Source organism: Brachypodium distachyon, chromosome 3, assembly GCF_000005505.3.
Source record: "Brachypodium distachyon strain Bd21 chromosome 3, Brachypodium_distachyon_v3.0, whole genome shotgun sequence".
Taxonomy (NCBI): domain Eukaryota; kingdom Viridiplantae; phylum Streptophyta; class Magnoliopsida; order Poales; family Poaceae; genus Brachypodium; species Brachypodium distachyon.
This window is the reverse complement of record NC_016133.3, coordinates 16,803,517-16,827,162: the sequence shown is the minus strand read 5'-3', so window position 1 is coordinate 16,827,162 and position 23,646 is coordinate 16,803,517. Positions and strand designations below refer to the sequence as shown.

The 23,646-nt window shown below is 42.2% G+C and overlaps 4 protein-coding genes across 9 annotated transcripts; 3 read left to right on the top strand and 1 right to left on the bottom strand.

Moving 5' to 3' along the window:
* The first annotated feature begins 517 nt into the window (after nucleotides 1–517).
* Nucleotides 518–2,033, top strand: LOC100837087 (BTB/POZ and MATH domain-containing protein 2). The gene has a single exon (XM_003571504.4). It carries the CDS (start codon nucleotides 637–639, stop codon nucleotides 1,738–1,740), a length of 1,104 nt encoding a protein of 367 aa, XP_003571552.1. The 5' UTR covers nucleotides 518–636; the 3' UTR covers nucleotides 1,741–2,033.
* Nucleotides 2,034–3,567: 1,534 nt separating this feature from the next.
* On the top strand, nucleotides 3,568–7,406 carry LOC100836778 (receptor-like protein EIX2). Its single transcript, XM_014900136.2, has one exon. It carries the CDS (start codon nucleotides 3,901–3,903, stop codon nucleotides 7,132–7,134), a length of 3,234 nt encoding a protein of 1,077 aa, XP_014755622.1. The 5' UTR covers nucleotides 3,568–3,900; the 3' UTR covers nucleotides 7,135–7,406.
* A 717-nt stretch (nucleotides 7,407–8,123) lies between these two features.
* On the top strand, nucleotides 8,124–18,042 carry LOC104583574. 6 transcript variants are annotated; one of them, XM_024461139.1, is made up of 8 exons: nucleotides 12,507–12,785; nucleotides 12,873–12,919; nucleotides 13,069–13,579; nucleotides 13,677–13,719; nucleotides 13,824–13,892; nucleotides 13,990–14,225; nucleotides 14,315–14,502; nucleotides 17,118–18,042. In XM_024461139.1, exons 3-8 carry the CDS (start codon nucleotides 13,547–13,549, stop codon nucleotides 17,140–17,142), a joined length of 594 nt encoding a protein of 197 aa, XP_024316907.1. In that variant the 5' UTR covers nucleotides 12,507–12,785; nucleotides 12,873–12,919; nucleotides 13,069–13,546; the 3' UTR covers nucleotides 17,143–18,042. The 6 variants fall into 6 exon arrangements, with proteins under 6 accessions (XP_014756415.1, XP_024316907.1, XP_024316906.1 ...); XM_024461138.1 differs by having other exon boundaries at nucleotides 12,873–12,968; XM_014900929.2 differs by lacking the exons at nucleotides 12,507–12,785; nucleotides 12,873–12,919 and adding an exon at nucleotides 8,124–8,680.
* LOC100836467 (receptor-like protein EIX2) lies at nucleotides 8,992–12,294 on the bottom strand. The gene has a single exon (XM_014900928.1). The coding sequence runs from the start codon at nucleotides 12,217–12,219 to the stop codon at nucleotides 9,226–9,228; it is 2,994 nt and encodes a 997-aa protein (XP_014756414.1). The 5' UTR covers nucleotides 12,220–12,294; the 3' UTR covers nucleotides 8,992–9,225.
* Nucleotides 18,043–23,646: the final 5,604 nt, after the last annotated feature.

Here is a 23,646-nt window from a genome sequence, read left to right as displayed (position 1 = left end):
ATAACGGGCAGTGGCATATTGGTTGTAATTTTAACTAGAGGAAAAGAAAATAACGACCAGTGGAATATTGGTCGTAATTTTAAATTGAAGTTGGTGGTGATTGTACGGTTATTTTCTTTTCCTCCAGTTTTTTTCACAATTTTTCTTACTCCATCTTACAACCGACGCCACCACACCCGCATGCCGACCTCGACAGCGCCATGAGTTGCCTACACGGAAAATGAAAATAAATAGTTTGTGATTCTATTGACCCGTAGTAACGCGCGGACACACCTGCTAGTAGATAGTATATAATAGATAGATTCAAACGCGAGAAACAGTTAAAATGTTTAAAATGTTTTGGACCATAGACTCGATTTACGATGATTTTCAGATGGGCCTTGTGGTTTTAACGCATCAGGTTTACGCGCTGGGCTCATGGATCGGGAACGAACACTGGATTGGCCCATTTTCAGTGAGGCAGTCAGCAGTGGCCCGTGGGCCGTGGAAAATGACACGGAGATATACCCATCCATTCCTGTCTCTCTCAGCCCCTTCGCCGCCGCCGCCGCCACCGCCGCTGGTCACCTTCTCTCTCGTGCCCTAAACAAAAAAACCTTCTCTCTCGATCCGATCTTCTGGTCACTTGGTATAATCATGGCCACGGAGATGACTACGCAGTCTGGGTCGAAGAAGACGGCTTCGAGGTGCATCACAGAGAAGGCGGAGGGCACGCACGTCTTCGAGATCGTCGGTTACAGCCTCAAGAAGGGCATGGGCGTCGGCAAGGCCGTCCGGTCGGGCACCTTCACCGTCGGCGGCTTCGATTGGGGCATCCTCTTCTACCCCGACGGAACGTCCAGGACTGGCCACCAGTGTGTGGCGGCAGATCTCGAGCTCAGGAGTAAGGGCAAGCAGGCGCGGGCATGCTGTGATCTGAGATTGGTAAACGAGGATACCCGGTTGGCATACAGCTTCGAGAGTATTTCGCCTAAAGCAATCCCGACATCGTACAACGATTGTAGCCACTATTCCCGGGAAAATGCAAGAGTCGTTGAGAAAAGTCACTTTGAGGAGGAAGGGTCAGGCTATATTAAGGATGATAGCCTGACAATTGAATGTGTGCTCACTGTCATGAAGCAATCGCTGGTGGCCAAAATCACAGGGGACTCTGAAATGCAAGTGCCGCCATCTAATTTATCTAGTCATTTTGGGAAACTGTTGCTGGAGGAGAACGGAGCGGATTTGACGTTCAGTGTTGGAGGGGAGTCTTTTGCGGCACACAAGATCATACTCGCCGCACGGTGGCCTGTCTTCGAGGCAGAGCTGTATGGTCAGATGAAGGAGAGAGAGGATCAATGCATAATTGTTGAAGACATGCAGCCTGGTGTTTTCAAGGCATTGCTGCATTTCATATATACTGATTCGTTGCCTTGCGTGGACGATCTTGGTGATGATGATTACAGTGAGATGATCCGGCATTTACTTGTCGCTGCAGATAGATATGCCATGGATAGGATGAAGTTGATGTGCCAGAACATCCTCAGCGAAAATCTTGCCTTAGAGACTGTGGCAGCTACGCTGGCTTTAGCTGATCAGTATAACTGTGAAAGGCTCAAGGATGTCTGCATTAAGTTTATTGCCTCTACAGATGAGATGGATACTTTGATGGCAACCCAAGGCTACATGGATCTCAAAAGAACTTGCCCTTTTGTCTTTGTAGATGTATTTGAGAAGTCAAAGAGGCTTCGCGGAGCATAGAGGCTTCTTTAATATAGGTTAGCCAGCCTGTTTTGCATGAACAGCAGCATTATCTTGAGCAGCTTGTGTGAATCTTTTGTCAAACTATCCTGCGCATAGCTGAACATCAATGCTTGGAGATGTCATGACCACATTAATGTATGAAACAATGTTAGCTAACAGTGTCATGCCATTGAGGAAACACAACAGGGTATTTACATTTGCAATTTGTTTGATCCTACTGTAGTATTAGTTTCATTGTGTACACAATTGAAAGAAAAATCTTCATTTACAATCTGCTACAGCAGATAATTGTTGGAGGTCCGTGCCTTTAAATAAAATCACAGCTATGGCTACGACCTAGGAGGATTGAGTTTTGACCTTTGATTGATCACAGTCTTTGCAAGTCCTGCAGCAGTTAAAATTTCTTTTGACACAACTCTTAGACTATTTTGATTTTGATCATAAAAAGTTTAAGAGTACATTTGTATCTGTTCACTTCAGAAACAGATAAATGTATTAAAAATAATGGCAGGAGTCAAACCGAAGGCCAAACCTGCTTTTGTAGCTTGATACCAGATTAAGAATGGAAAATCAGCATGTGCAGTTAATGCAAAATAGGCAGTATGAGTTAGCAAACAGGGAATTAGAGGTGGTAAAAGGCAGCAAGCTTTATCTCGTCATCACCCCATTTCTTTCTTGTTGAGGTTGTATAATTCCCAAGCTATGCTGATATGACGTCCTGGCTGTCTGCACTGACTGTTCGACGGAATGCCTCAAGGAAACTTTCGCATGCTACGCCAATACAGGTACTGGAGGGGCTAAGGAGAACTAGACGGACAAGGCCGCGCGTGCTAGCACGTGATGGCATGCGATGGAAACATGATGAGCTGCTGCAGAATGGGTGGCATTCTTAACAGGTAATGCATCAGCCAAAAAACTGTCGAAGGACTCCATACAGTAATTTTTTTGTCCATTTAAGTTGCACCTGTTGTTTATGCAAAACATATCATGGATGCATAATATGTTTCTGTAGTTTGTTATTTATGGCTACAAGTAATTTCAGATGGCACTTATAAGGTTCACAATCAGTAGGCTACTGTCGGGACTCGGGAGCTACAGTTTTATAGGCAATTGTTTGCCATGCTCTTTTGAACCCCTTGTGTTGCTATATGTTGCCTGTGGAAAATAATTTGGTTAGATTCGGCATAATAAGAAGCCAGCTGAATGTTCTACCCTGCTCCAGAGTGCACGCTGCACATACAACAAAATGGAGTGACTTTGTCAGCACCTTGTGGTTGCAGTCAGGAGACTAGTCAAGTTGCTGGTGACTCGTATCACATTCTGGACACCAGTCTATATATGAACCAAACTTGATTGACTGGACCTCCTTGAAACCCTGAAGGACTGGCAGTTTGACCGTAGACTCTGTCGGTCGAGATAGTAGTATTGCCCTAGCATGTACTTCCTCTGTCCCATATTAAGTGACGAAACATTACATGTTTCTAGACGCTTTTTGGGTATAGATATATCCGACTTTTGGACAAATTTAAGTCATTTTATCTTTATGTGTATCTATATTTATATTTGTCACAAAATATCTTTATGTGCATACAAAATGTGAAATTGTAGTCCTAGAAAATCCTACAAACTTTAGCTTATAATCTGGTTGTCCATGATTTACACCTTTATTTTCTAAAAAGAGCATATGTGTGATGGTTCTTAGGACTGCTTTTGGTGTTTATATGGATTAGACAACAGTTAGTAATAATAGGTTTCAGTTTTTCTTTCAATTTTAAATGTTTCAGTACATGCATACATTTCGTTTGCTTTGTGTCTTTAACTGCACAATTCTTCTTCGGACGGTGTTGATATGCATTTGCAGAGTGCATGCCATGTATACAGCAAAATTAAGACAGTACCGTGTGGTTACAGTCAGGCAACTGGTGAAGTTACTAATGGCACTCCCATCACAATCTGGCCACCAATTTCTATGAAGAAGAATTGGATTAAACGGGCCTCCTTGAAGCCCTGAAGGACTGGGAATTTGACTGTGGACTATCTGGAGCTAGTAGTACGTCGAAACATCTCTAGTAATATGGCTTTGGTACGTAGCTAAATAACACAGCCTGTTAGTGGGTGCGTGTGCTTGCACAGGTAGCTAGATCTTGTTCTTCAAGCATGTATCGCATAGCCAATCTCCTCTTCATCCTCATCATCATACAAAGCACTTCGTTCTTCGCTAGTGGCGGCAGCTGTATCCCGGCCGAGAGGGCTGCCTTGCTCTCCTTCAAGAAAGGCATCACAAATGACAGCGCCGACCTCCTCACCTCGTGGCATGGCCAGGACTGCTGCTGGTGGAGAGGCATCATCTGCAACAACCAAACTGGCCATGTCGTCGAGCTTCGCCTCCGCAATCCTAATTACATGCATGGATATCCATGCGATAGCAATGGTTTGTTCGGCAAGATAAGTCCCTCTCTTCTTTCCTTGAAGCATCTAGAGCACCTGGACCTTAGCATGAACTGCTTGCCAGGGAAAAATGGCAGTTTTCCAGAGTTCTTGGGCTCAATGGAGAACCTGCAATATCTTAACCTCTTCGGCATACCCTTTATAGGTCGAGTGCCTCCTCAATTGGGTAACCTGTCCAAGTTGCAATATCTTTACCTCGGCATGACTGCTGGTTACTCCAAGATGTACTCGACGGACATCACTTGGTTAACAAAGCTACCTTTGCTACAGAACCTTAGCATGAGTACAGTACAGCTCTCAGGGATAGATAACTGGCCTCATACTCTGAATATGATTCCATCTCTAAGGGTTATCAGTCTTTCTGAATGCTCACTTGATAGTGCAAACCAATCGCTTCTGTACTTTAATCTCACAAAACTTGAGAAGGTTGATCTCTCGTGGAATAATTTGCACCACTCAATTGCATCTAGTTGGTTTTGGAAAGCAAAGAGCCTGAAGTACCTCTATCTTATGGGCAACAGTCTATTTGGACAGTTCCCTGAAACACTAGGAAACATGACGTTCCTCCAAGTCCTTGATATTTCAATGAATTCTAACAAGGACATGATGATGGCAAGAAACCTGAAGAATCTTTGCAGCTTGGAAATCCTTGACCTCTCTCGCAATTGGATAAATAGAGATATAGCAGTGTTCATGGAGAGGTTGCCGCAATGCGCACGGAAAAAGTTGCAGGAACTGTATTTAAGTTACAATAGTTTCACGGGAACTCTGCCAAATTTGATAGTGAAGTTCACCAGCTTGAACGTGCTTGACCTCTCCATGAACAACCTCAATGGAAGCATCCCACTGGAGATTGGGCATTTGGCAAGTTTAACTGACCTTGACCTTTCTGACAACCTCTTCAGTGCAAGCGTACCCTTTGAAGTTGGTGCCCTTACTAATCTGATGTCTTTGGATCTAAGCAACAACAGCTTTTCTGGACCATTACCCCCTGAAATTGTTACCCTCGCTAAACTGACTACTTTGGACCTAAGTATTAACTTCTTCAGTGCAAGCGTGCCTTCTGGAATTGGTGCCCTTACTAATCTGATGTATTTGGACCTAAGCAACAACAAGTTCAATGGAAGTGTAAACACTGAAATTGGTTCCCTTACTCATCTCACTCGTCTGGCCCTAAGCAACAACAAGTTCAGTGGAAGTGTACCGGCTGAAATAGGTTATCTTAGTAATCTGTTTTTTCTGAACCTAAGCAGCAATAACTTTAGCGGCGTCATCACAGAGGAACATTTTACAGGTCTAATAAACTTGAAGTTCATAGACCTGTCTTTCAACAGTTTAAAGGTGATGACGGATTCAGATTGGCTTCCTCCCTTCAGTTTGGAGTCTGCATGGTTTGCAAATTGCGAGATGGGTCCGCTATTTCCATCTTGGCTTCAGTGGCAGCCAGAAATCACCACACTTGGCATCTCAAGCACTGCTCTAAAGGGTGACATTCCTGATTGGTTTTGGTCTAAATTTTCAACAGCCACATATCTCGACATCTCTAACAACCAAATAAGTGGCAGCTTGCCAGCAGATCTGAAGGGCATGGCTTTTGAAAAACTCTATCTCACTTCAAACCGGCTTACCGGACCAGTACCTTTGCTGCCGACAAATATCATAGAGTTAGACATCTCAAACAATACCTTTTCAGGAACACTGCCATCAGATCTTGAAGGTCCGCGCCTCGAAATATTGCTTATGTATTCAAATCAAATTGTTGGCCACATTCCAGAATCTTTGTGCAAATTAGGGGAGTTGCAGTATCTGGATATGTCAAACAATATCATCGAGGGTGAAATTCCTCAATGTTTTGAAATCAAAAAATTGCAATTTCTTGTGCTCAGCAACAACAGTTTATCGGGACAGTTCCCAGCATTTTTGCAGAACAACACAGATCTAGAGTTCTTGGATCTGGCATGGAATAAGTTTTATGGAAGATTACCTACCTGGATAGGAGAGTTGGAGAGTTTACGTTTTTTACTACTGAGCCACAACGCACTTTCTGATACTATTCCAGCCGGAATAACTAATCTTGGGTATCTTCAATGCTTGGACCTATCAGACAACAAATTCTCTGGTGGTATACCTTGGCATTTGTCAAACCTAACATTCATGACAAAATTAAAAGGGGGATTCATGCCTATGTTTGATGGAGACGGAAGCACCATCCATTACAAGGTTTTTGTGGGTAGCGCCATCATGGGATTGGGATCGTATTTCAGAAAAATAGGAGCTGGTCACCTTGCAGAAATACTGTCAGTAATCACAAAAGGACAGCAGCTTATGTATGGTAGGACAATTGCATATTTTGTGAGCATCGATTTATCAGGCAACTCCTTAACTGGTGAAATTCCCCCAGATATTACTTCCCTTGTTTTTGTAATGAATTTGAATTTATCTTCGAACCAATTGAGTGGACAAATTCCGAACATGATCGGTGCCATGCGGTCTCTGGTATCTCTGGATCTCTCTAAGAACAAGCTTTCTGGTGAAATCCCACCAAGCATAGCAAGTGTGACATCTTTGAGCTACTTGAACTTGTCCTACAACAATTTGTCTGGAAGGATACCCTCTGGTCCCCAACTTGATATCCTCAATTCAGACAACCCATCAGTTATGTACATTGGTAACAGTGGACTTTGTGGGCCTCCTCTTCAGAAGAATTGTTCAGGAAATGATAGTCAGGTCGAGAGCAGGAAGCAAGAATTTGAGCCGATGACCTTTTATTTTGGTCTTGTGCTGGGACTTGTGGCGGGGCTCTGGTTAGTGTTCTGTGCACTGTTGTTCAAGAAGACATGGCGGATTGCTTATTTCCGGCTCTTCGACAAGGCGTACGACAGAATCTATGTCTTTGTGGTTGTCAAGTGGGCAAGCTTCACAAGGAACACGACTGCAGAATAAGCAGTACCCATGGTTGTGCTGCGACTGATGACCAGGGTAAGGAAGATCTATGAGAAGATGTTTTAAGCAGTATGCCTTATTTGTAACTCTAAATAAAGGTGAAGATGGTTCATTCTTCTGATACTGCATGTTAGGCTTGCATATTGTCTAATTTCTCTGCTGCATGTAATGTAAGACTTTACTATTGTTGCGATACATGTAATTCTTCTGGATTGTAATCAAGGGTGTGTTATCCTAAACAATTAATGGGCTTTTAAATCCCTTTGCTGCCATGTTTGTTTGCATTCGAAATTTCTAGACCATTTGAACGGAATCGGAAGAAATGAGTTTGGTTATGTTTTCCCCTGCTCCAGAGTGCACGCCACATATATTTTTTCTTTTACGTATTTTTTTTATGAGTCTGGAGAGGGACTCCAGCGGCCATAGAAACCACCATTGCAAAGCATAGAATTCCTACCGCCGACCTCCTTGCTCGAAAAAACATCCCAAACTATAAATGGTGTCCGTTCTGCCTTCATGCCAAGGAAGGGGCAGTGCCCATCTTCACCAATTGCTGTTTCGCTCGTCAGGTTTGACGCTTAATTGCCAATTGGATTGGTGCTCCGACCCTCGATCCATCTACTTGGAACCCGAACTGCTCGATGGTGGATTGGTGGACCAACCGCATTGAGACGGCCAGACAGACGATGACGAAGTTCGCCGCCCGAGGGAGCGGCCTCCATTTTTATGCTGTCTCTTTGGTCTATTTGAAAGGAGCGCAACTCGGATTTTCAATGCTAGGAGCGCTCTGCCGGCCGGGACCTTTCTGCTTATCAAGAACGAAGCAGAGCTTTGGCGTCTTATTGATGGCAATGGCATTGCTATCAGGACCTGATGACGTCCCTTGAGCTCTGTTTTTCTGTTTTCTCTTTTCTTTTGCTTCAGTTTCTGTTTTTTTTTTTGAACTCTGTATTTTTCATATATAAAGAGCACGCCGTGCTTTTTCGTTAAAAAAAAAGCGCGACCAGGGCTGGCGGCGACATCATCCCTTTATTTAGAGCTCCGAGCACCACGAGCAGCACAGCTACCTCCCGGCGGCCTTGGAATGGAAGCCACCATGGCTAGGCGCCTGCTGGTCCGACGATCCCGCCGCGCGGATCCGCTCGCCATACTTCCGTTCCGTGGCCAAGCAGGAATGTAAGCTGGGAAGGAGAGAGGGGAAAAAACAGAGCAATTTCTCTCCACACCGCCTCTCGCATCTCCTCCGTCCTACCATCGCGCAAGCGCCGAGCGTCCTTTTTTGGCATCATCACTTTCAGAACCTCGCTGATAATCACCGCAACCCGTGCTGCATCGCCACCATTCGGCCGCCTTTTGATTTTCTGGGTTATATATGGTTCCCACGAGCAGGGGCGACGCGGCGGTGTAAGCCAACTGTTCGACGGAATGCCTGGCCCGATTGGGCGACGGGACGACGAAGGCCTGACAGCAAGCCACCCATTGTGCCAATCGGCGTCTGTCTGTCATTCACCGTCAAGGTTGTGCAATCATTGGCAATCCTAAACAGGTAATATCTCGGTCTGAACAGAAAGGATTTACATACAATAATCTCTTATCTTTATAATTGGCATTTGTGCATATTAAACGTGTTTCCGTAGATTGCATCCGTAGGTTGGGAGTGGTTGGAGATGGCATATCTAGGGTATCTTCTATTAGGAAACCTGCTTTTGTTATGGCCGATTAGCAGTTTTTAACTGCTTACACATTTGCAAGATTATATGCTGGAGTTTTGCAGGATCTTCTACTAGCTGAAAGATTGCATTTTAACCCCGATACATAATCTCTCATACGACGAAGAAAAACTAATTCATCCGTTACTACAGCAGAAAGTCGAAATTATTCAGCAAAACATCCTCATGACTGGAGTCAAGAATAACAATATCTGAATTCTTACATGCCAGAAGAATTAAACAACAACTTCTCCATTTAGACAAACAACTAAACCATGCCTACGACTTCACAAGTTCACATATGTCTTACATCTTCCTCACCCAGGTTATTATGGAGCTCCCATTCAATTGGTTGTCGAATAGACATTGGCTTAAAAAATCTTTATTCTGCCACTGTGTTCCTTGTGTAGCTTGCCCACTTCACAACCATGCATACACAGATTCTGTCATACAGCTCGTCGAACAATTTAAAATAAGCAATCCTCCATGTCTTCTTGAACAACAGCGCACAAAACACGCTCCAGAGCCCCGCCATTAGTCCCAGCACAAGACCAAAATAGAAAGTCATTGGCTCAAATTCTTGCTTGCTGCTTCCAATATAACCATGCATGACTGTACCGTTTCCTGAACAGTTCTTCTGAAGAGGAGGCCCACAAAGTCCATTGTTGCCGATGTACATAAGTGCTGGGTTTTCCACATTGAGGGTGTCAAGTTGGCGGCCTGAGGGTATCCTTCCAGACAAATTGTTATAGGACATGTTCAAGTAGCTGAGAGATGTCAAACTTGACAAGCTCGATGGGATTTCACCAGAAAGCTTATTTCCAGAAAGGTCAAGAGACTCTAATGACTTCAAGGTGCCAATCTTTGTAGGAATGTATCTGCTCAGGTGGTTTGATGACAAGTTCAAATTTATCAATGCATCAAGGGTAGTGATATCTGTGGGAATTTCACCGGTCAAGGAGTTGCCTGATAAATCAATGCTCACGAAATATGCAAGGATACCACTATATTTAAGCTCCTGTCCTTTTGTGATTATTGACAAGATTTCTCCAAATTGACTGATGATAGTTACTGAACCCAAGCCAGCTGGACCCATGTTGACACTAGCTATAGGCATGAAGCCCTTCAGGGTCATACCTGTTAGGTTTGACAAATGCAAAGGTATAGCACCAGATATGTTATTTCCTGATAGATCCAAATACTGAAGATAACTAAGGTTTGTTATTTCAACTGGAATAGTCCCAGAAAATGCGTTGTGGCTTAGTCGTACAAACTGTAGTCTCATCAGTTCTCCTATCCATGTCGGTATCCTTCCGTAGAACTTATTCCATGCAAGATCAAGGAACTGGAGATTGGTGCTATTCTGAATAAATGCTGGGAATGTACCCGATAAACTATTGTTACTTAATAGGACGTACGATATGTATTCAGTCTCAAAGCACTGAGGAATTTCACCCTCCAATAGATTGCTTGATAAATCGAGATCTCCCAACCGTTGTAATTTACATATAGATTCTGGAATGCTGCCACCAATTTGATTGGAATACATGAGCAACGTTTGGAGTTCTCTAGCTTCAAGATTTGATGGTAGGGTTCCAGAAAAGGCATTGTTGGAGATGTCTAACACGACGATGTTTCTTGGAAAGGGTGGTATTCTTCCTATAAACTGGTTTGAGCTAAGGTAGAGTTCTTCAAACGCCATGTCATCTAAATGTGCCGGCAAGCTGCCACTTATTTGGTTGTCAGACATGTCGAGATATGTGGCTTGTGAAAATGTCGACCAAAACCAATCAGGAATCTTATCCATTAGTGCTGCGCTTGAAATGTCAAGAGTAGTGATTTCTAGCTGCTGCTCAAGCCAGGCTGGAAACAGAGGACCCATCTGGCAAGATGAAAACAGTGCAGTATCCAGCCTGAAGGGAGGAAGCCAATCTGAATCCACTACGATCTTCAAATTATTGGAAGACAGGTCTATGCTCTTTAACCTCTTTAGACTAGCAAAGTGTTTTTCTGTCATCACACCACTGAAATTGTTCTTGCTTAATACCAAATAAGTCAGATCACTAAGGGTACCAATTTCAGAAGGTATGATACCACTTAAGTTGTTGTTGCTTAGGTCCAGAGAAGTCAGATTAGTAAGGAAACCAATTTCAGAGGGTAGACTTCCACTGAAGAGATTGCTTGAGAGGTCAAGGGAAGTTAAATACGCCAAATACTGAATCCCTGGTGGTATACTTCCAGTGAGGTTGTTGTGGGATAGCTGAAGTATGGTCAAGCTGGTGAATTTACCTATCAAATTTGGCAATGTTCCGGTGAATCCATTGTCACTGAAATCCAGTTCCTGCAATTTCTTCCATGCGCATTGCGGCAACCCCTCCATCATCACTGCTATATCTCCAATTATGTCATTATTTTTGAGGTATAGGATTTCCAAACTGCAAAGGTTCTTCAGGTTTCTCGTCCTCATCTTCGAGTTGAACGACAAATCAAGGACTTGAAGGGCTGTCATGTTTCCTAGTGCATCAGGAAATTGGCCGTATAATCTGTTGCCCTGAAGATTGAGGTACTTGAGGCTTGTCGCTTTCCAAAACCAACCAGATGAAATTGAGTGCTCAAATTTATTCTCAGAAAGATCAAGCTTCTCAAGTTTTGTAAGATTGAGGTGCGGAAGCGATTGGTTTGCAGTATCAAGTAAACAGGCAGGAAGACTGATAACCCTTAGAGATGGAATCATATTCAGTGTATGAGGCCAGTTATCTATCCCTGAGAGATTCACTCCGTTGATGCTAAGGTGTTGTAGCAAATGCAGATTTGTTAACCAGGTGATGTCCGTAGAGTACATCTCGGAGCCATCCCAACCCGAGCCAAGGCCAAGATATTGTAACTTAGACAAGTTACCCAGTTGAGGAGGCACTCTACCCACAAATGGTATGCCGGAGAGGTTGAGATATCTCAGGTTCTCCATTGAGCCCAAGAACTCAGGAAAGCTGCCATTTGGCCCTGGCAAGCAGTTCATGCTCAGGTCCATGTGCTCTAGGTGCTCCAAGGAATGCAAAGAGGGACTTATCTCGCCAAACAAACCGGCGACAGCACATGCATCTTCATACCTGTGCGTATTAAGATTGCGGAGGCGAAGCTCGACGACATGGCCGGTTTGGTTGCTGCAGGTGATGCCTCTCCACCGGCAGCAGTCTTGGCCATGCCATGACGTGAGGAGGTTGGCGACGTCGTTTGTGACGCCCTTCTTGAAGGAGAGCAGGCCGGCCCTCTCGGTGGCGATACAACCCTTGCCATGAGGCTGTAGTGCACCACTGGTCGAGAACGGGACGATGCTTATGATGAGGAGCATGAGCAAGGGACTGGCTGTGCGATGCATGCTGTGGAAGAGCAAGAGCTTGCTGGAATGGATAGCTGGGAAAGCATGTGAACCTGAGAATACTACAGGCTCAGTGTTGCTACTGGAGATTGGTTGGTACTTTGGTCATATAAGGAGGCTCATTCATTGTGGATGTGGTCTGGTTGGTATCAGTTGGTGAACAGACCATGAGCAAGTGTTGATCAGTTGCCCTCTTGTAACCACACGGTGCTACATAAGCTCGTCAATGCCCATGCCGTCAAGTAACAGTTTTCTAGCTACAGAGGATACATCTCGTAGCCTTGTTACCTCTGATTTTGTTGTTTCTATTGGCGCTTGCCCATCAAGTTGAACAGTGAGAATGCGATGGGTGCCACACTCGGGTCTATCTTTCTTCCGTGGTGTGAACTCTGGAATTTGAATGTGATGGCTGCCCATTTTGGTTCCTAGCTTAGCCACATCTATCAACCCATTTACCTGTGTACGGTGCTACTAAATTAGTCATCCATATTGATATTGAAGAATCAGGCTCATCGTTTGGAGGGGACTGATTTACCCACAACATTTCAACATGACCCAAGTAACAGGTAGCACACTGGAGTGTCACAACTACAGATGAAGACATACAGGACACCACCAACACAGAAAGCTAAGGAAGTGCTGTTTTGTTACAGGCTGACGGCAGTATCAGCATCGAAGTGATCGGATCATCTTAAATCAGGTCGAAAACATTTCTATTGCAGCAGTATCATCAGTATAGCACACTCCAGGTGTCCACCTGCCTTGAGAAATACTATCTGGACAGAAGCTGGTTTGTTCTCTGAAAAAAATAAAAAAAACGTAACAGATGTTATTTTTTCTTGAGTGCAGAGCAGCGATGCGGCGAAGGTCGCCTCCTCCTGCGCCAGCGCTTGCCGACGACCAGTAACCCTACAGCTGCCTCCGCCACGCCATGGCCGGATTGAACCACTCTGTCCGGCATAGGAAGTGAAAGGAGCCACCCCCAAATCGAAATTCCTATTCCTGTCCCGTGATGCCACAATGATGTCCGTTCCGTAAGGTTGAAGACGAATCCAAGACGAATCGGGCTCTCGGTGGAAACAAATTGATCAGCCCCCCCACCCACAAATCGAAATTCCTATTCCTGTCCCGACCCAACTCGCCGCCGCCGCCAAGCAACCCTCCAACGCTCCGCCCCCTCGCGTGGCGATGGCGTCCACGGGGAAGCGACTCCGCCGTGGACCAGGGGCAACACCGGGGATTCCTCTTTCGTCTCACGCCGCCCACTGCCCCACGGAGGACCTAGGCGGTCTCCATCATCAGCTGGAGGAGGTCAAACTCGGCCCCCATGGCAATGGCAAGCCGCCGCGCACGCTCACCGGTTCGTGTTTACTTTTACTTTATGCACGCTCCATCCATTGGCAAGCAGTGTCCATGTTTCAATTTGATCAGGATTGTTTTCTTGTAAAATTGTACAGATGAGTCCCTGTGAGATTGCCTTGAACCTCAAGTTCCGCCCAGGTATCGATTTGTCCTCTGGATTACTAAATTTCCATCTTCGACCAATATTATTGCAACCGTGAATGATTAACTTCCGGCCGGGATGCTGCACTGATTGGCCACAGGTGACAATGACCACATTGGCCGGGCGATTGACTGTAAGCCCAACCGCGACAGGAAGATAAACTGCCCAGGTAGCTAATTCTCTCCTCAGATGAAACCAAAACAATATAATTATAAGCCCACCAAAAAATCAGCTGCCGATCTACATATGCTACATCGCTTCTTCAGGAAGGGACTACACCGAGAGCGAGGTACAGGACATAGAGATTGAATATATGGACTGGTACTGCGAGCGGATGGGAGTCTACGCGGCAGCCCGTGACAAGATTATTGCCCGGGAAGACTACGACACTCCTTTCCCTCCTTTTCCTCTCAAAGTGTTCCCTCCCGCAACAACTGCATGCTTCGTGGATGAATGCTGCTGCTACCACACAGTGTTTACAACACCCAGGATACTTCTACCAGTAAGTGCCACTCATCCATTCATAGTAATTTGTTCTTAATTGTGCTTTCTATTCAGCGACTCGCTTTGGTTATCGATATATGCTTGCAGCTTCATCAACTCTTGGATATCGTACGCCACAACGTATGCTGCAGTTCTTCTCTCTGTGTTTGTCAAGCTCTGAGCCCTCATATCCCATTAGTGTGTATGGAATACTTGCCGTTCGGGATTACTTGGACAGGCGACGGAATTATGTCTTCAACTGTCCTAGATATGCTGCTGTCGAGATGGGGAACCAGGTAAATAAGGCTTGCTTTGGTTCAAAATTGTTAATTGGCTGCTGACCCATGATACTCAACACTATGATATTTATGTCAGTAGTATTTGTTGATTGGTTTTGGACCTGTTTATTATTTGCTTGGGCATTAAAAGATTTGTGAGATCTGCTGCATTTTATGTTTGTTTATTTGATGGCACGTGGAGCGGGCACAGATATCATATTTGATCCATGGATATCCATGGATACACAGTATTTATTAAAATAATAAATTACTGACATGTGGATACACTACTCGACAGATGTATCTACTAGTAGATACAAATCCACGTCACTTATTTCGGGACGGAGGAAGTACTTCGTAAGTTTATACGGTCTTTTGGTTAATATAGATTATAAATCGGTGATCGGTCATCCACGTAAGTGTCATCTATTGAGGTATTTTGGGCAGCAATATCTTATTTTTGGATTATTATTTTTGTTGAACACAAAGTAATATAAGTATATATATATAAAGTAATCCAATGAGCTTTGTCATAGTTATGATATGATTTTTTGCCGTGTAAACTCCGCCACGCCTTAAAATTTATTCTAGGTCCGCCACAAATTTGAGTCCCTTAATATTGGACGGAGAGAGTATATTGCATGGATATGGATAATCCATGAATACTCAGATACCCGATGGATATGGATGTAGATATTGTTTTGCATCCACGGATATTTTCGTGGATAGATAGTTGGCCTGGCGATGGATATGGATATGGATATGGATTTGGTCGACCCGTCCAGACCCGTCCCGTTGCCATCCTGACTTGGAGAAGAGTTAAGAAATATTATACAAACTCCTGTAGCTCTTCCTACTCTATTGACCACGTAAAATATGTGATGCATATTATATATATTTCATTTTTTTTCTCTAAAAGACAAGCTAATGCTGGTCCAAGCACATCAGCTATAAAAGAAACCTCTTCCAATATGTTGATATCCTACTTCCCTCGAGCAAAACTGAATGGTCTAAATAACCTTTTGTAAAGAATTTCAGTTCATTGATGGTTCGATATCCCTTGTGCTTGACCCAGAAACATACATTGCATTCTTATTTTAGTACTTACACTTGCCCATTACTTCCTCCGTCCCTAATTAATTGGTGCCGGGTTTTTTGCACCGAAATAAACCTGCATTCCACCTTTTATTGGAACTTTTGCGAAAAACGCCTTGTAAATTTTCAAAATTAACGCACAGTCCATATTTAATTGAAGATGTGGACTGTAGGTTTATTTCGGAAATTTACAGGGTTTCTTTGAAAAAGGCCGGCGCCAATTTATTAGGGATAGAGGGAGTACTATATTACCTAAAAGGGGATGACTTGTATAAATCTACACGTTCCTACTGGACTGTACATAAATATATCAGTAGATGAATTAACACCGGTAGGTAGCAGCAAATCAGGACTCACTTGCCTTGCTTGAATTACCATGTCTTCTTGTATCAGAGCATCCTCATGCAGCTCCAGGAATGAAATCTCCATTCTTAAACCTCCAAATTTTGCCTCTTTTAAGAAATTACAAAGAGAGTATTCTGTGTGCATGCGTTCCTGAAAATTGTTGCCACTGTATTAAATTCTTATCAACATAAGCACTGCAGATAAATCATTTATTAGTCGAACACAGTTTCTGTATAAGAAAGTGGTCATATTCAAGCTTGATCACGGTAACTTAATCGGAACTTGTTTCCGTTGCCTCGGGCTTGGAGATCATGGAAAATGGGAAAAGCAACAGAATTTGTGGACTTTTCGGTTGTTGAGGGTTGCACACTTCATGAAGCTGTTCGGTGTATTAATGTCGCACAATTTTGTATTTAAGACCGTCCGGATGACAGACCACTTATGTCTCAGTTGTCTTTATGTTAGATAACGAAAGCGCACCACCAAAACAAGTCGTATGCTCTGATCTGTAGAATTGCAAAGCTAACAAGTAAGATTTTCTTCAGTTTCTCTTCCGCTGTTGGGCATTAGATTCATGATTTCCAAAAGACATGACCAGTGGCGGACATTGTTGATCAGTTCGAAGAAGGGCTGACACCAGTGGGGGTAACCTTCAGTGCAATCTTACGCTTCATTTCATAGTGAACTTTGAAGATGCTACAAGAAAATCTACGCTTGATTGGCCGACAAGGTTCAAAATAATTAATGGGGTCGCAAAAAGGATTTTTATCTCCACCATGATTCAAGATTAAGGATAATTCACAAAAATCTCAAAGCGAGCAACATCTTGTTGGATTCAGAAATGAATCCGAAAATATCAGATTTCGGTACCACAAAATCTTTGGTGTAAACCAGCAAGAAGCAAACACAAAGCGAATTGTTGGGACATAGTAAGTAACTAATGTACTAGTCAGCCCTTAACACTCCCGTAGTCCAGTTTTCGTGATCTAGTTTAATTCAATTTTTGCACTCCTTGCTCTTCGATGAGCTAAGATTCCTGATAATAAATTATCTCGAATATAAATGATAGTGATCACTCTTAAGTTGTGAAAGTCCATGTTGCCCCATGTGTGGTTTTGGTAATTAATGGCAATTCCTATGGACTAATGTTTTATTTAAGATTTATTTGAAGGAATGTTAGGAATGTTTCATAGGCAATGCATGAAGATCACTTGGTGAATTCAATGAAGTGTCATAAAGATAAAGATATGCAAAGTACATGGAATCGAAGGTGAAGATGAAAGTGAAGTTCATATGGAGAGAGGTAAGATCAAGGAAAGACTCCCTCTCTTGGAGTGTGGCGGCATGCCTCGGCAAGTCGGGTCCGATCTAGGGCGGAGGGCATGGAGAGCTCACCTCAGAGCCTAAGATCGACTAGGAACCTTGGATTGGCCTGGGCCTTATTGGTTCGTGTTAAATTGGGCGCCCATCAACCGCTCTTTCATCAAATTTGGGCCTTTCTCTCGGCTCCTTTTCCGTATCGGGCCTTTATCGGACATGTGTGAAGTGCTACTCCCTCCTTCCTATTTTAAGTGACTTTGTATTACATGTATCTAGACGTTTTTTAGGTATAGATACATTCATATTTGGACAAATTTGAGTCACTTACATGTATCTAGACGTTTTTTAGGTATAGATACATTCATATTTAGACAAATTTAAGGCACGGAGGGAGTATTTTTTTTCCTGGACTCTCACTCCTCTCTGGGAGCGTTTCTGCTACCGGCTACAAAGGAGTTTCCGGCAGATCAATTCATGAGCAAGACAATGGCTTTGCGATGCACGGTGGGAGAAACCAGGACATGGCTATATGCTAGAGGAGATCGATGTTTGGCCATTTGAGTTTCAGGTCTGGTTGCTATCAGTTGATCAAGAATTCAAGATGCCCTCAAAGAAAAGAAAAGAAAAAACAGTTGATCAAGAGACCATGTCAAGTTGGTATCTTTCACTTCAAGAAAAGTTGGTATCTTTTTGTCCTAAACTGGTATAGGGATCATTGTCAATGAAATCCGATCAGTACCAATTGCTGACAAGAATGCGATGGGTCTCACTGTCACCAAGCAATAAACATTTGACTCATCTTTCTTTTCTGCCAAAATCGGGCATCTTTCTTTTTCCCATTTCCTTTTTTGACTGCAAAACAGGGCATCTTTCTTTTCCCTATTTCCTTTTTTGACTGCAAAACAGGGCATCTTTCTTTTCCCTATTTCCTTTTTTGACTGCAAAACAGGGCATCTTTCTTTTCCCTATTTCCTTTTTTGACTGCAAAACAGGGCATCTTTCTTGTGTACCGTCTACTCTGGAATCTGGAGGTCCAAAAGGAGAAAGGAAAAACAGCATCTGCAATTTTGTTCAATTTTTAACAAATTACCACCTGACAGTCTGACAGTATTGATGCAGTAGGTCCTGCTTACATTGACTGTTACAATGATCTCACTTTGCTTACCATAGTTTTCCTGAATGCTATGTTTCCAGAACATGTCCAGAAACAGTTAATAATTATATCGATTAGGATACATGATGAGCAATACCCATAATTCCGAGCCTAGCCAAACTTGAACACCACAGAGCTATTCCAGCTCGTGTCAGACAAATACGCTGCCAACTGCATATGTTTCTTGAGCCACACTAGATAAACTGAAAATGGAGTTCCAAATTCATGTAAACTTCCCGTTCGGATAAATCTATCATGGGCCTTGTCCAGACAACAGTTCTGCACCATTCAGAATCTAATGCTCCCTCCGTCCAACAAAGGATGTCTCTACTTTGACCAAATTTGAATGCATCTATATACTAAGTCATGTCTTGATACATCCAAATTTTGACAAACTTGAGACATCTTTTGTTAAACGGAGTACAACAGTTCTGCACCGTATAGACAAAATAGTCATGTCAAGACAGTGCAGAATACAACCTTCATACATCCAAACTCACACATGCCATCAAATAAACAAAATAATGTGTAGTAATATAACAGAACTCATGGCCCATACAGTACACTGATTATCATTGTCGCCTTATAGGGTTGCTGTCGTATTGCTGTGGTTGTTATGCTCAAGTAAACAAAATGAGCATAATATGTCTCAAGCCACGTAGCAGTACCAAATTTTCTAGGTCATACAAGTTCAATTTGAACACATTTTTGGGTTGTCTGGCTGGCTCATTGCAACTAAAGACAAGCCTGTGAGGAATGCAAGAAATACAATATAGTGGTCATCTCTAATTTGTTGATTCTGCAGGTGTGCATTATCTAGCAAGAGTAGATTTCCTCAAGAGTTCCATTTTCTGTTCCATCAACACTTGATTGAAATAACAATTACTGACCTAAGGATGTTGATCTCACAGGATACAACTTCCTTATAAAATATTAATAAGGTGGAGCAAAAAAGAACTAGGCCAGTCTGACTCAGAAATTATGTCTACTATGATTGTGGTAGAAACGGACCACACTATTTTAACCACTAAAACATAAATTTGCCACATCATTTCAAGTTGCCAGTAGAAAATTATGGGACATGAATATTGGTACTAGAATCTAAACCTCCAGATCAGCTCATGTGTTTGCACAAAAAATGCATGTCTTTTGAAGTTTTTCATATCAAAGCTACCGGGAAGAGGCAACACACTTTTTTAAATCTCCTAGTAGCGGGAAAAAAAACATACCTAGCTTTACAGGCTGACATTACTGTCATTCTGAATACTTTGCAATCTTTCAGTTCTCAGGCAACACTATCCAGAATCGAAAATTTTCAAATGCAGTAGATTAGTTAAGATAAAAATTTCCCCTTGCATATACCTTCAGTTTTTAGACTACGATGCAAAATACAAAAATATGGGGGTCCTAAAGGGCTAAAACTGAACTCATGTAAGTAAAAAGGTTCAAAACGGGCATTAGAATAAGGTATAACAGTATAAACATGATGTTAACCAAGGATAAAAGCTGCACAAAGGAAGAAATTAAAGGAAGCACCCCCTCAAGTAGATTGTGCATTTACTGTGAGTAGCCCCTTGCACACCCAGCAATTTCTCTTAGAACTGTAAGAGAAAATAAATACAGTTAACTTTGCAAGTGTGTTACCATCATATTTAAAATTTAAAATATGTATGGTAAACATGAAAAACAAGTGCATAAGTGATCACTAATCAATATGGTAGGAAGATTAAAAATGACATTTTAATATCACACTGTTGATTGGCACCCTATAGTATGATTATCCATAAATTATCCTTCTTGCTTTTTAGGTAAAAGTTTGCTAACTAAAAAAGACTATTATCCATTATTATTGGATTTCTTACTTTGAGGAAAGATGGCCACATGGGTAAAGTTGAAATTATATACGCACTATCTGTAAGATAAGCATTCATTTCTTGATATGTTAAATCCTCCAATACAAACAAATTTGTAGCAGCAGACATTTGACACAAATACTCTACAGAGTTACATATGAATCACAAGAAGAGACTGAGGCCTGAAGGCCTCAAGCATGAGGACCAAAAGGTAACACAAGGGCATATCTAGTAGTTACATGTGTCGACATTTGTAAACATTAATTAAGACTGTGCTCACCAGTCTAGCTCCAAGCACATCTAACTGATAAATATTGTTGTCGTCAGTACAAATAATATCTCATGAGATTCTTTCAGGAAAACCCACATGATAAATAGAGTACCAAAAACAACATGAGTGTCCACAAAAGATAACTTATATCAGTGTCAAAATAACTAACACTGGAGAGAGATAACAATGAAATTGTTCAAGTCGTTTACTGAATGAAAGAAGTTCTTATTCAAAGAGCATAAGAGAAAGGTTGGACAAACAATTGCATATAATGTTCAGAAAAGACACGAAACTAATACAGAGAGGAGGAAAAACTAAAGGTTTTGCAAATTTTAATGTGACTAAGAAATAGTTATTTCTCACTCATCGCTGCGAACCTTCAATCCAAGCATTAAGATTCATGAAGTACAAGGGTGTGAAGATCCTGATCGGACAGTTCTCAGTGGACTAAGAAGTAACTTTCTCAATACACCGAGCAACAGAATATCTACTTCTCAGTCAGCCGAGCAATAGACGCTCTGAAAAACTAATACAACAATACATTATATGGAAGTTAGGGAGGCTGCATTTACCAAACCGGCTAGTGGCCATTATCATGGACAGCAAGGTTGTAGCTACTGACAAGGAAAAACATCAAGAATAATTTAAGCCTGCATACGAAACTGCGGACACTGGGTTTCTTATATACCAGACATTTTTGAGGCCAACATCTGCAAGCTATCAACGTATGCAAGAAACAGGTACAACATTCAAATACTATTATGAAAGAGAAGCTCAAATAAGGTTGAGTCAAGATCCATCCCCCCCCCCCCCCCCCCCCGCCCCCTCCCACCCCTATATGTACTGATACTTTTGCACAGCACCAAAATGGAGAACACACATGCCTTAAAAAAAAATGGTGAACACATGTAGGAGTCCTGGCACGAATCTTACTTGTCACTTGCCATCTCCCACGTAAACATCAAGCTGAGAACCTAAAAATATGTGGACCAAAGGGACAAATATTGTAAAACAGGAAATTCACACCATGTGGGAAAAGTAGCCTCTTTTATGGAAACTTTTAGAATTACAGCGTCAAATGAAAGAGATCATGACGCAGGTTAAGAGCTTTATAAAATGTACAGAAGTACACAACAAAATTGCAAACTGAAACTAACTTCAATCTGCATAGGTATTCGCTACAACTATGGAAATATCAAGCTAGCTTAATTTCACAATGTAGATGTCTGTGCTAAATAGTGCAACACTGGCACACAGAGATTGTTTGAAACTATAAATGCAGTTGTCCTCGCCAAAGTGAAAATCTTTTTAACCTGTGAAAAGACACATTCAAGGAGCCAACCATTTTCCTTATCTTCCGAAATATGAAGACTAAGCCAACTATTTCTTAATCTCTCGTATCTGAAAGACCGAACTGCAGAAGTTTGTTTCATGAGTAATCATGAAAACAAAACAATCTTGTAATCAAAGCCAGCGAACCATACTGACACATTCTGTTTCTTCCCACATTTGGAATAAGGGCAGTGCAATGTGAAATAATTACAAGGGGTAATTCATTAGTGCTATAGAACGAGGCTGTAAGATATAGCTCATCATGCAAGGCTTGGAGCATTGTTGTACCGAATATTGGTTTTCCCAACTGCAGATCTAGAAAAAATTAAGTCAAGAAAGAGGTATGGTTTTCCTCTTGAGTGGAGTAGTACATAACTACATGGGGATATAGAGAAGGGAAGGCTTTGAATTGCTTGACATTGAGATGCTCTGATGAGCCTCTGGCAGTCGACGCATCTCTGAGTTGACCCCCCCCCCCCCACACACACACACATAGAGAGAGTCAGAGACACACCGTAGCACAGCATGGACGGCTAGTGTAAACCCAGTGCGGTCTGATTTATGTGCCACAAAGGTGGCAGCCACCGCATGAGGAAGAGTGGACCAATCAGGATTCTTAGCACGAAGGCAGCGCTCACAGCATGAGGAAACGGCCACAAGGACAAAGTGGAGGGACCTGTTCAGGAGCACAGGGCAGCGATCCTGCTTCTAGAGCTTGGGAACAGACAGCATGATTGTCTTCAACGAAAGATTAGACGTCTAGGCATGCAAGGTGCTAAAAGTATCAGTGGACACGACGAAAGGACAGATCTTGTGCCTTTTTGTGGGATTTTCTAGCATGTCTCTCTTTTCTCTGGTTATAACCCATCAAGTAACTTTAGTATATAATAGATTTGTCTTTTAATCGCTATTGTAGTAGGACCAAATCTCCTAATTTCAATAACGATCGTACTCATAAAGTGATTTTTTTTACAAATAACTGGCCATTCATTAACCTGTCCCTAGGGAAATAAAACCAGGTTTTTCTACAGTAAATCTCAGCCTAGTGATGAAGTTTTATGGTGGTTGATTGGTAAAAAGTGCATGTTTTTCAAAGTTCACTATTAAAATCACGATCCCAAAAGAAAAGTTCTCCCTAATAAGCATCCTAATAATAAAAGGTAACCATTCCTCAAAATGGTGTAGCCATAATAATTACATGAAAGAAAACAAACTTTTTTATGAATCATAAAAAATGAAAAAGGCATTATGCAGATGTATTCACATAACACAAGCCTCCAAATAATTATGTGTCAAATTGTAAACTTCAAGTTATCTTTCAGTTTGAAAGGTAACAAAATTAACACTATGAGATCATTAATCTATAAGTTTCCTAAGTAGTCAAATATAATTCAAAAACAGACAACCATCCAGAGCATACAAGCAAAGAGTTATGTGCCAGATTGTGGATGCTAAGTTGATGTGGTGCTTGAAGACTTGTCTTATGATTTTTGAAGGTAACATAGTTAACAGTTAACATTATGATAGATCAAAACTATTGACACCTATGCTGATATATTCCAACCTAACATAGCATTTTTATCCAACAAAGTTTCTTTGCATGGATAAAACAATGGCAGCTTCTGCAAATTCATGTCCAAATACTGGTGCATCCAACAGTTTAACAAAATGGTGCACACAAGGATTGAGATATTCAGGATCTACGATGAGTTATTCATCGTTCATATATAACATAACAGGTAGGCGAAATGATTAGAGTCAGGTTATTATTAAATGCGGAGGTGTGCAATATG

Excerpts from the sequence above, each read along its gene's own strand:
- LOC100837087 (XM_003571504.4), top strand. The coding sequence starts at position 637 with ATGGCCACGGAGATGACTACGCAGTCTGGGTCGAAGAAGACGGCTTCG.
- LOC104583574 (XM_014900929.2), top strand. The coding sequence starts at position 13,547 with ATGGCAATGGCAAGCCGCCGCGCACGCTCACCG. Across the intron at positions 13,720-13,823 it reads GAACCTCAAGTTCCGCCCAG|GTGACAATGACCACATTGGC; the intron begins GTATCGATTTGT and ends GATTGGCCACAG. Across the intron at positions 13,893-13,989 it reads CAGGAAGATAAACTGCCCAG|GAAGGGACTACACCGAGAGC; the intron begins GTAGCTAATTCT and ends TCGCTTCTTCAG.
- LOC100836467 (XM_014900928.1), bottom strand. The coding sequence starts at position 12,219 with ATGCATCGCACAGCCAGTCCCTTGCTCATGCTCCTCATCATAAGCATC.
- LOC100836778 (XM_014900136.2), top strand. The coding sequence starts at position 3,901 with ATGTATCGCATAGCCAATCTCCTCTTCATCCTCATCATCATACAAAGC.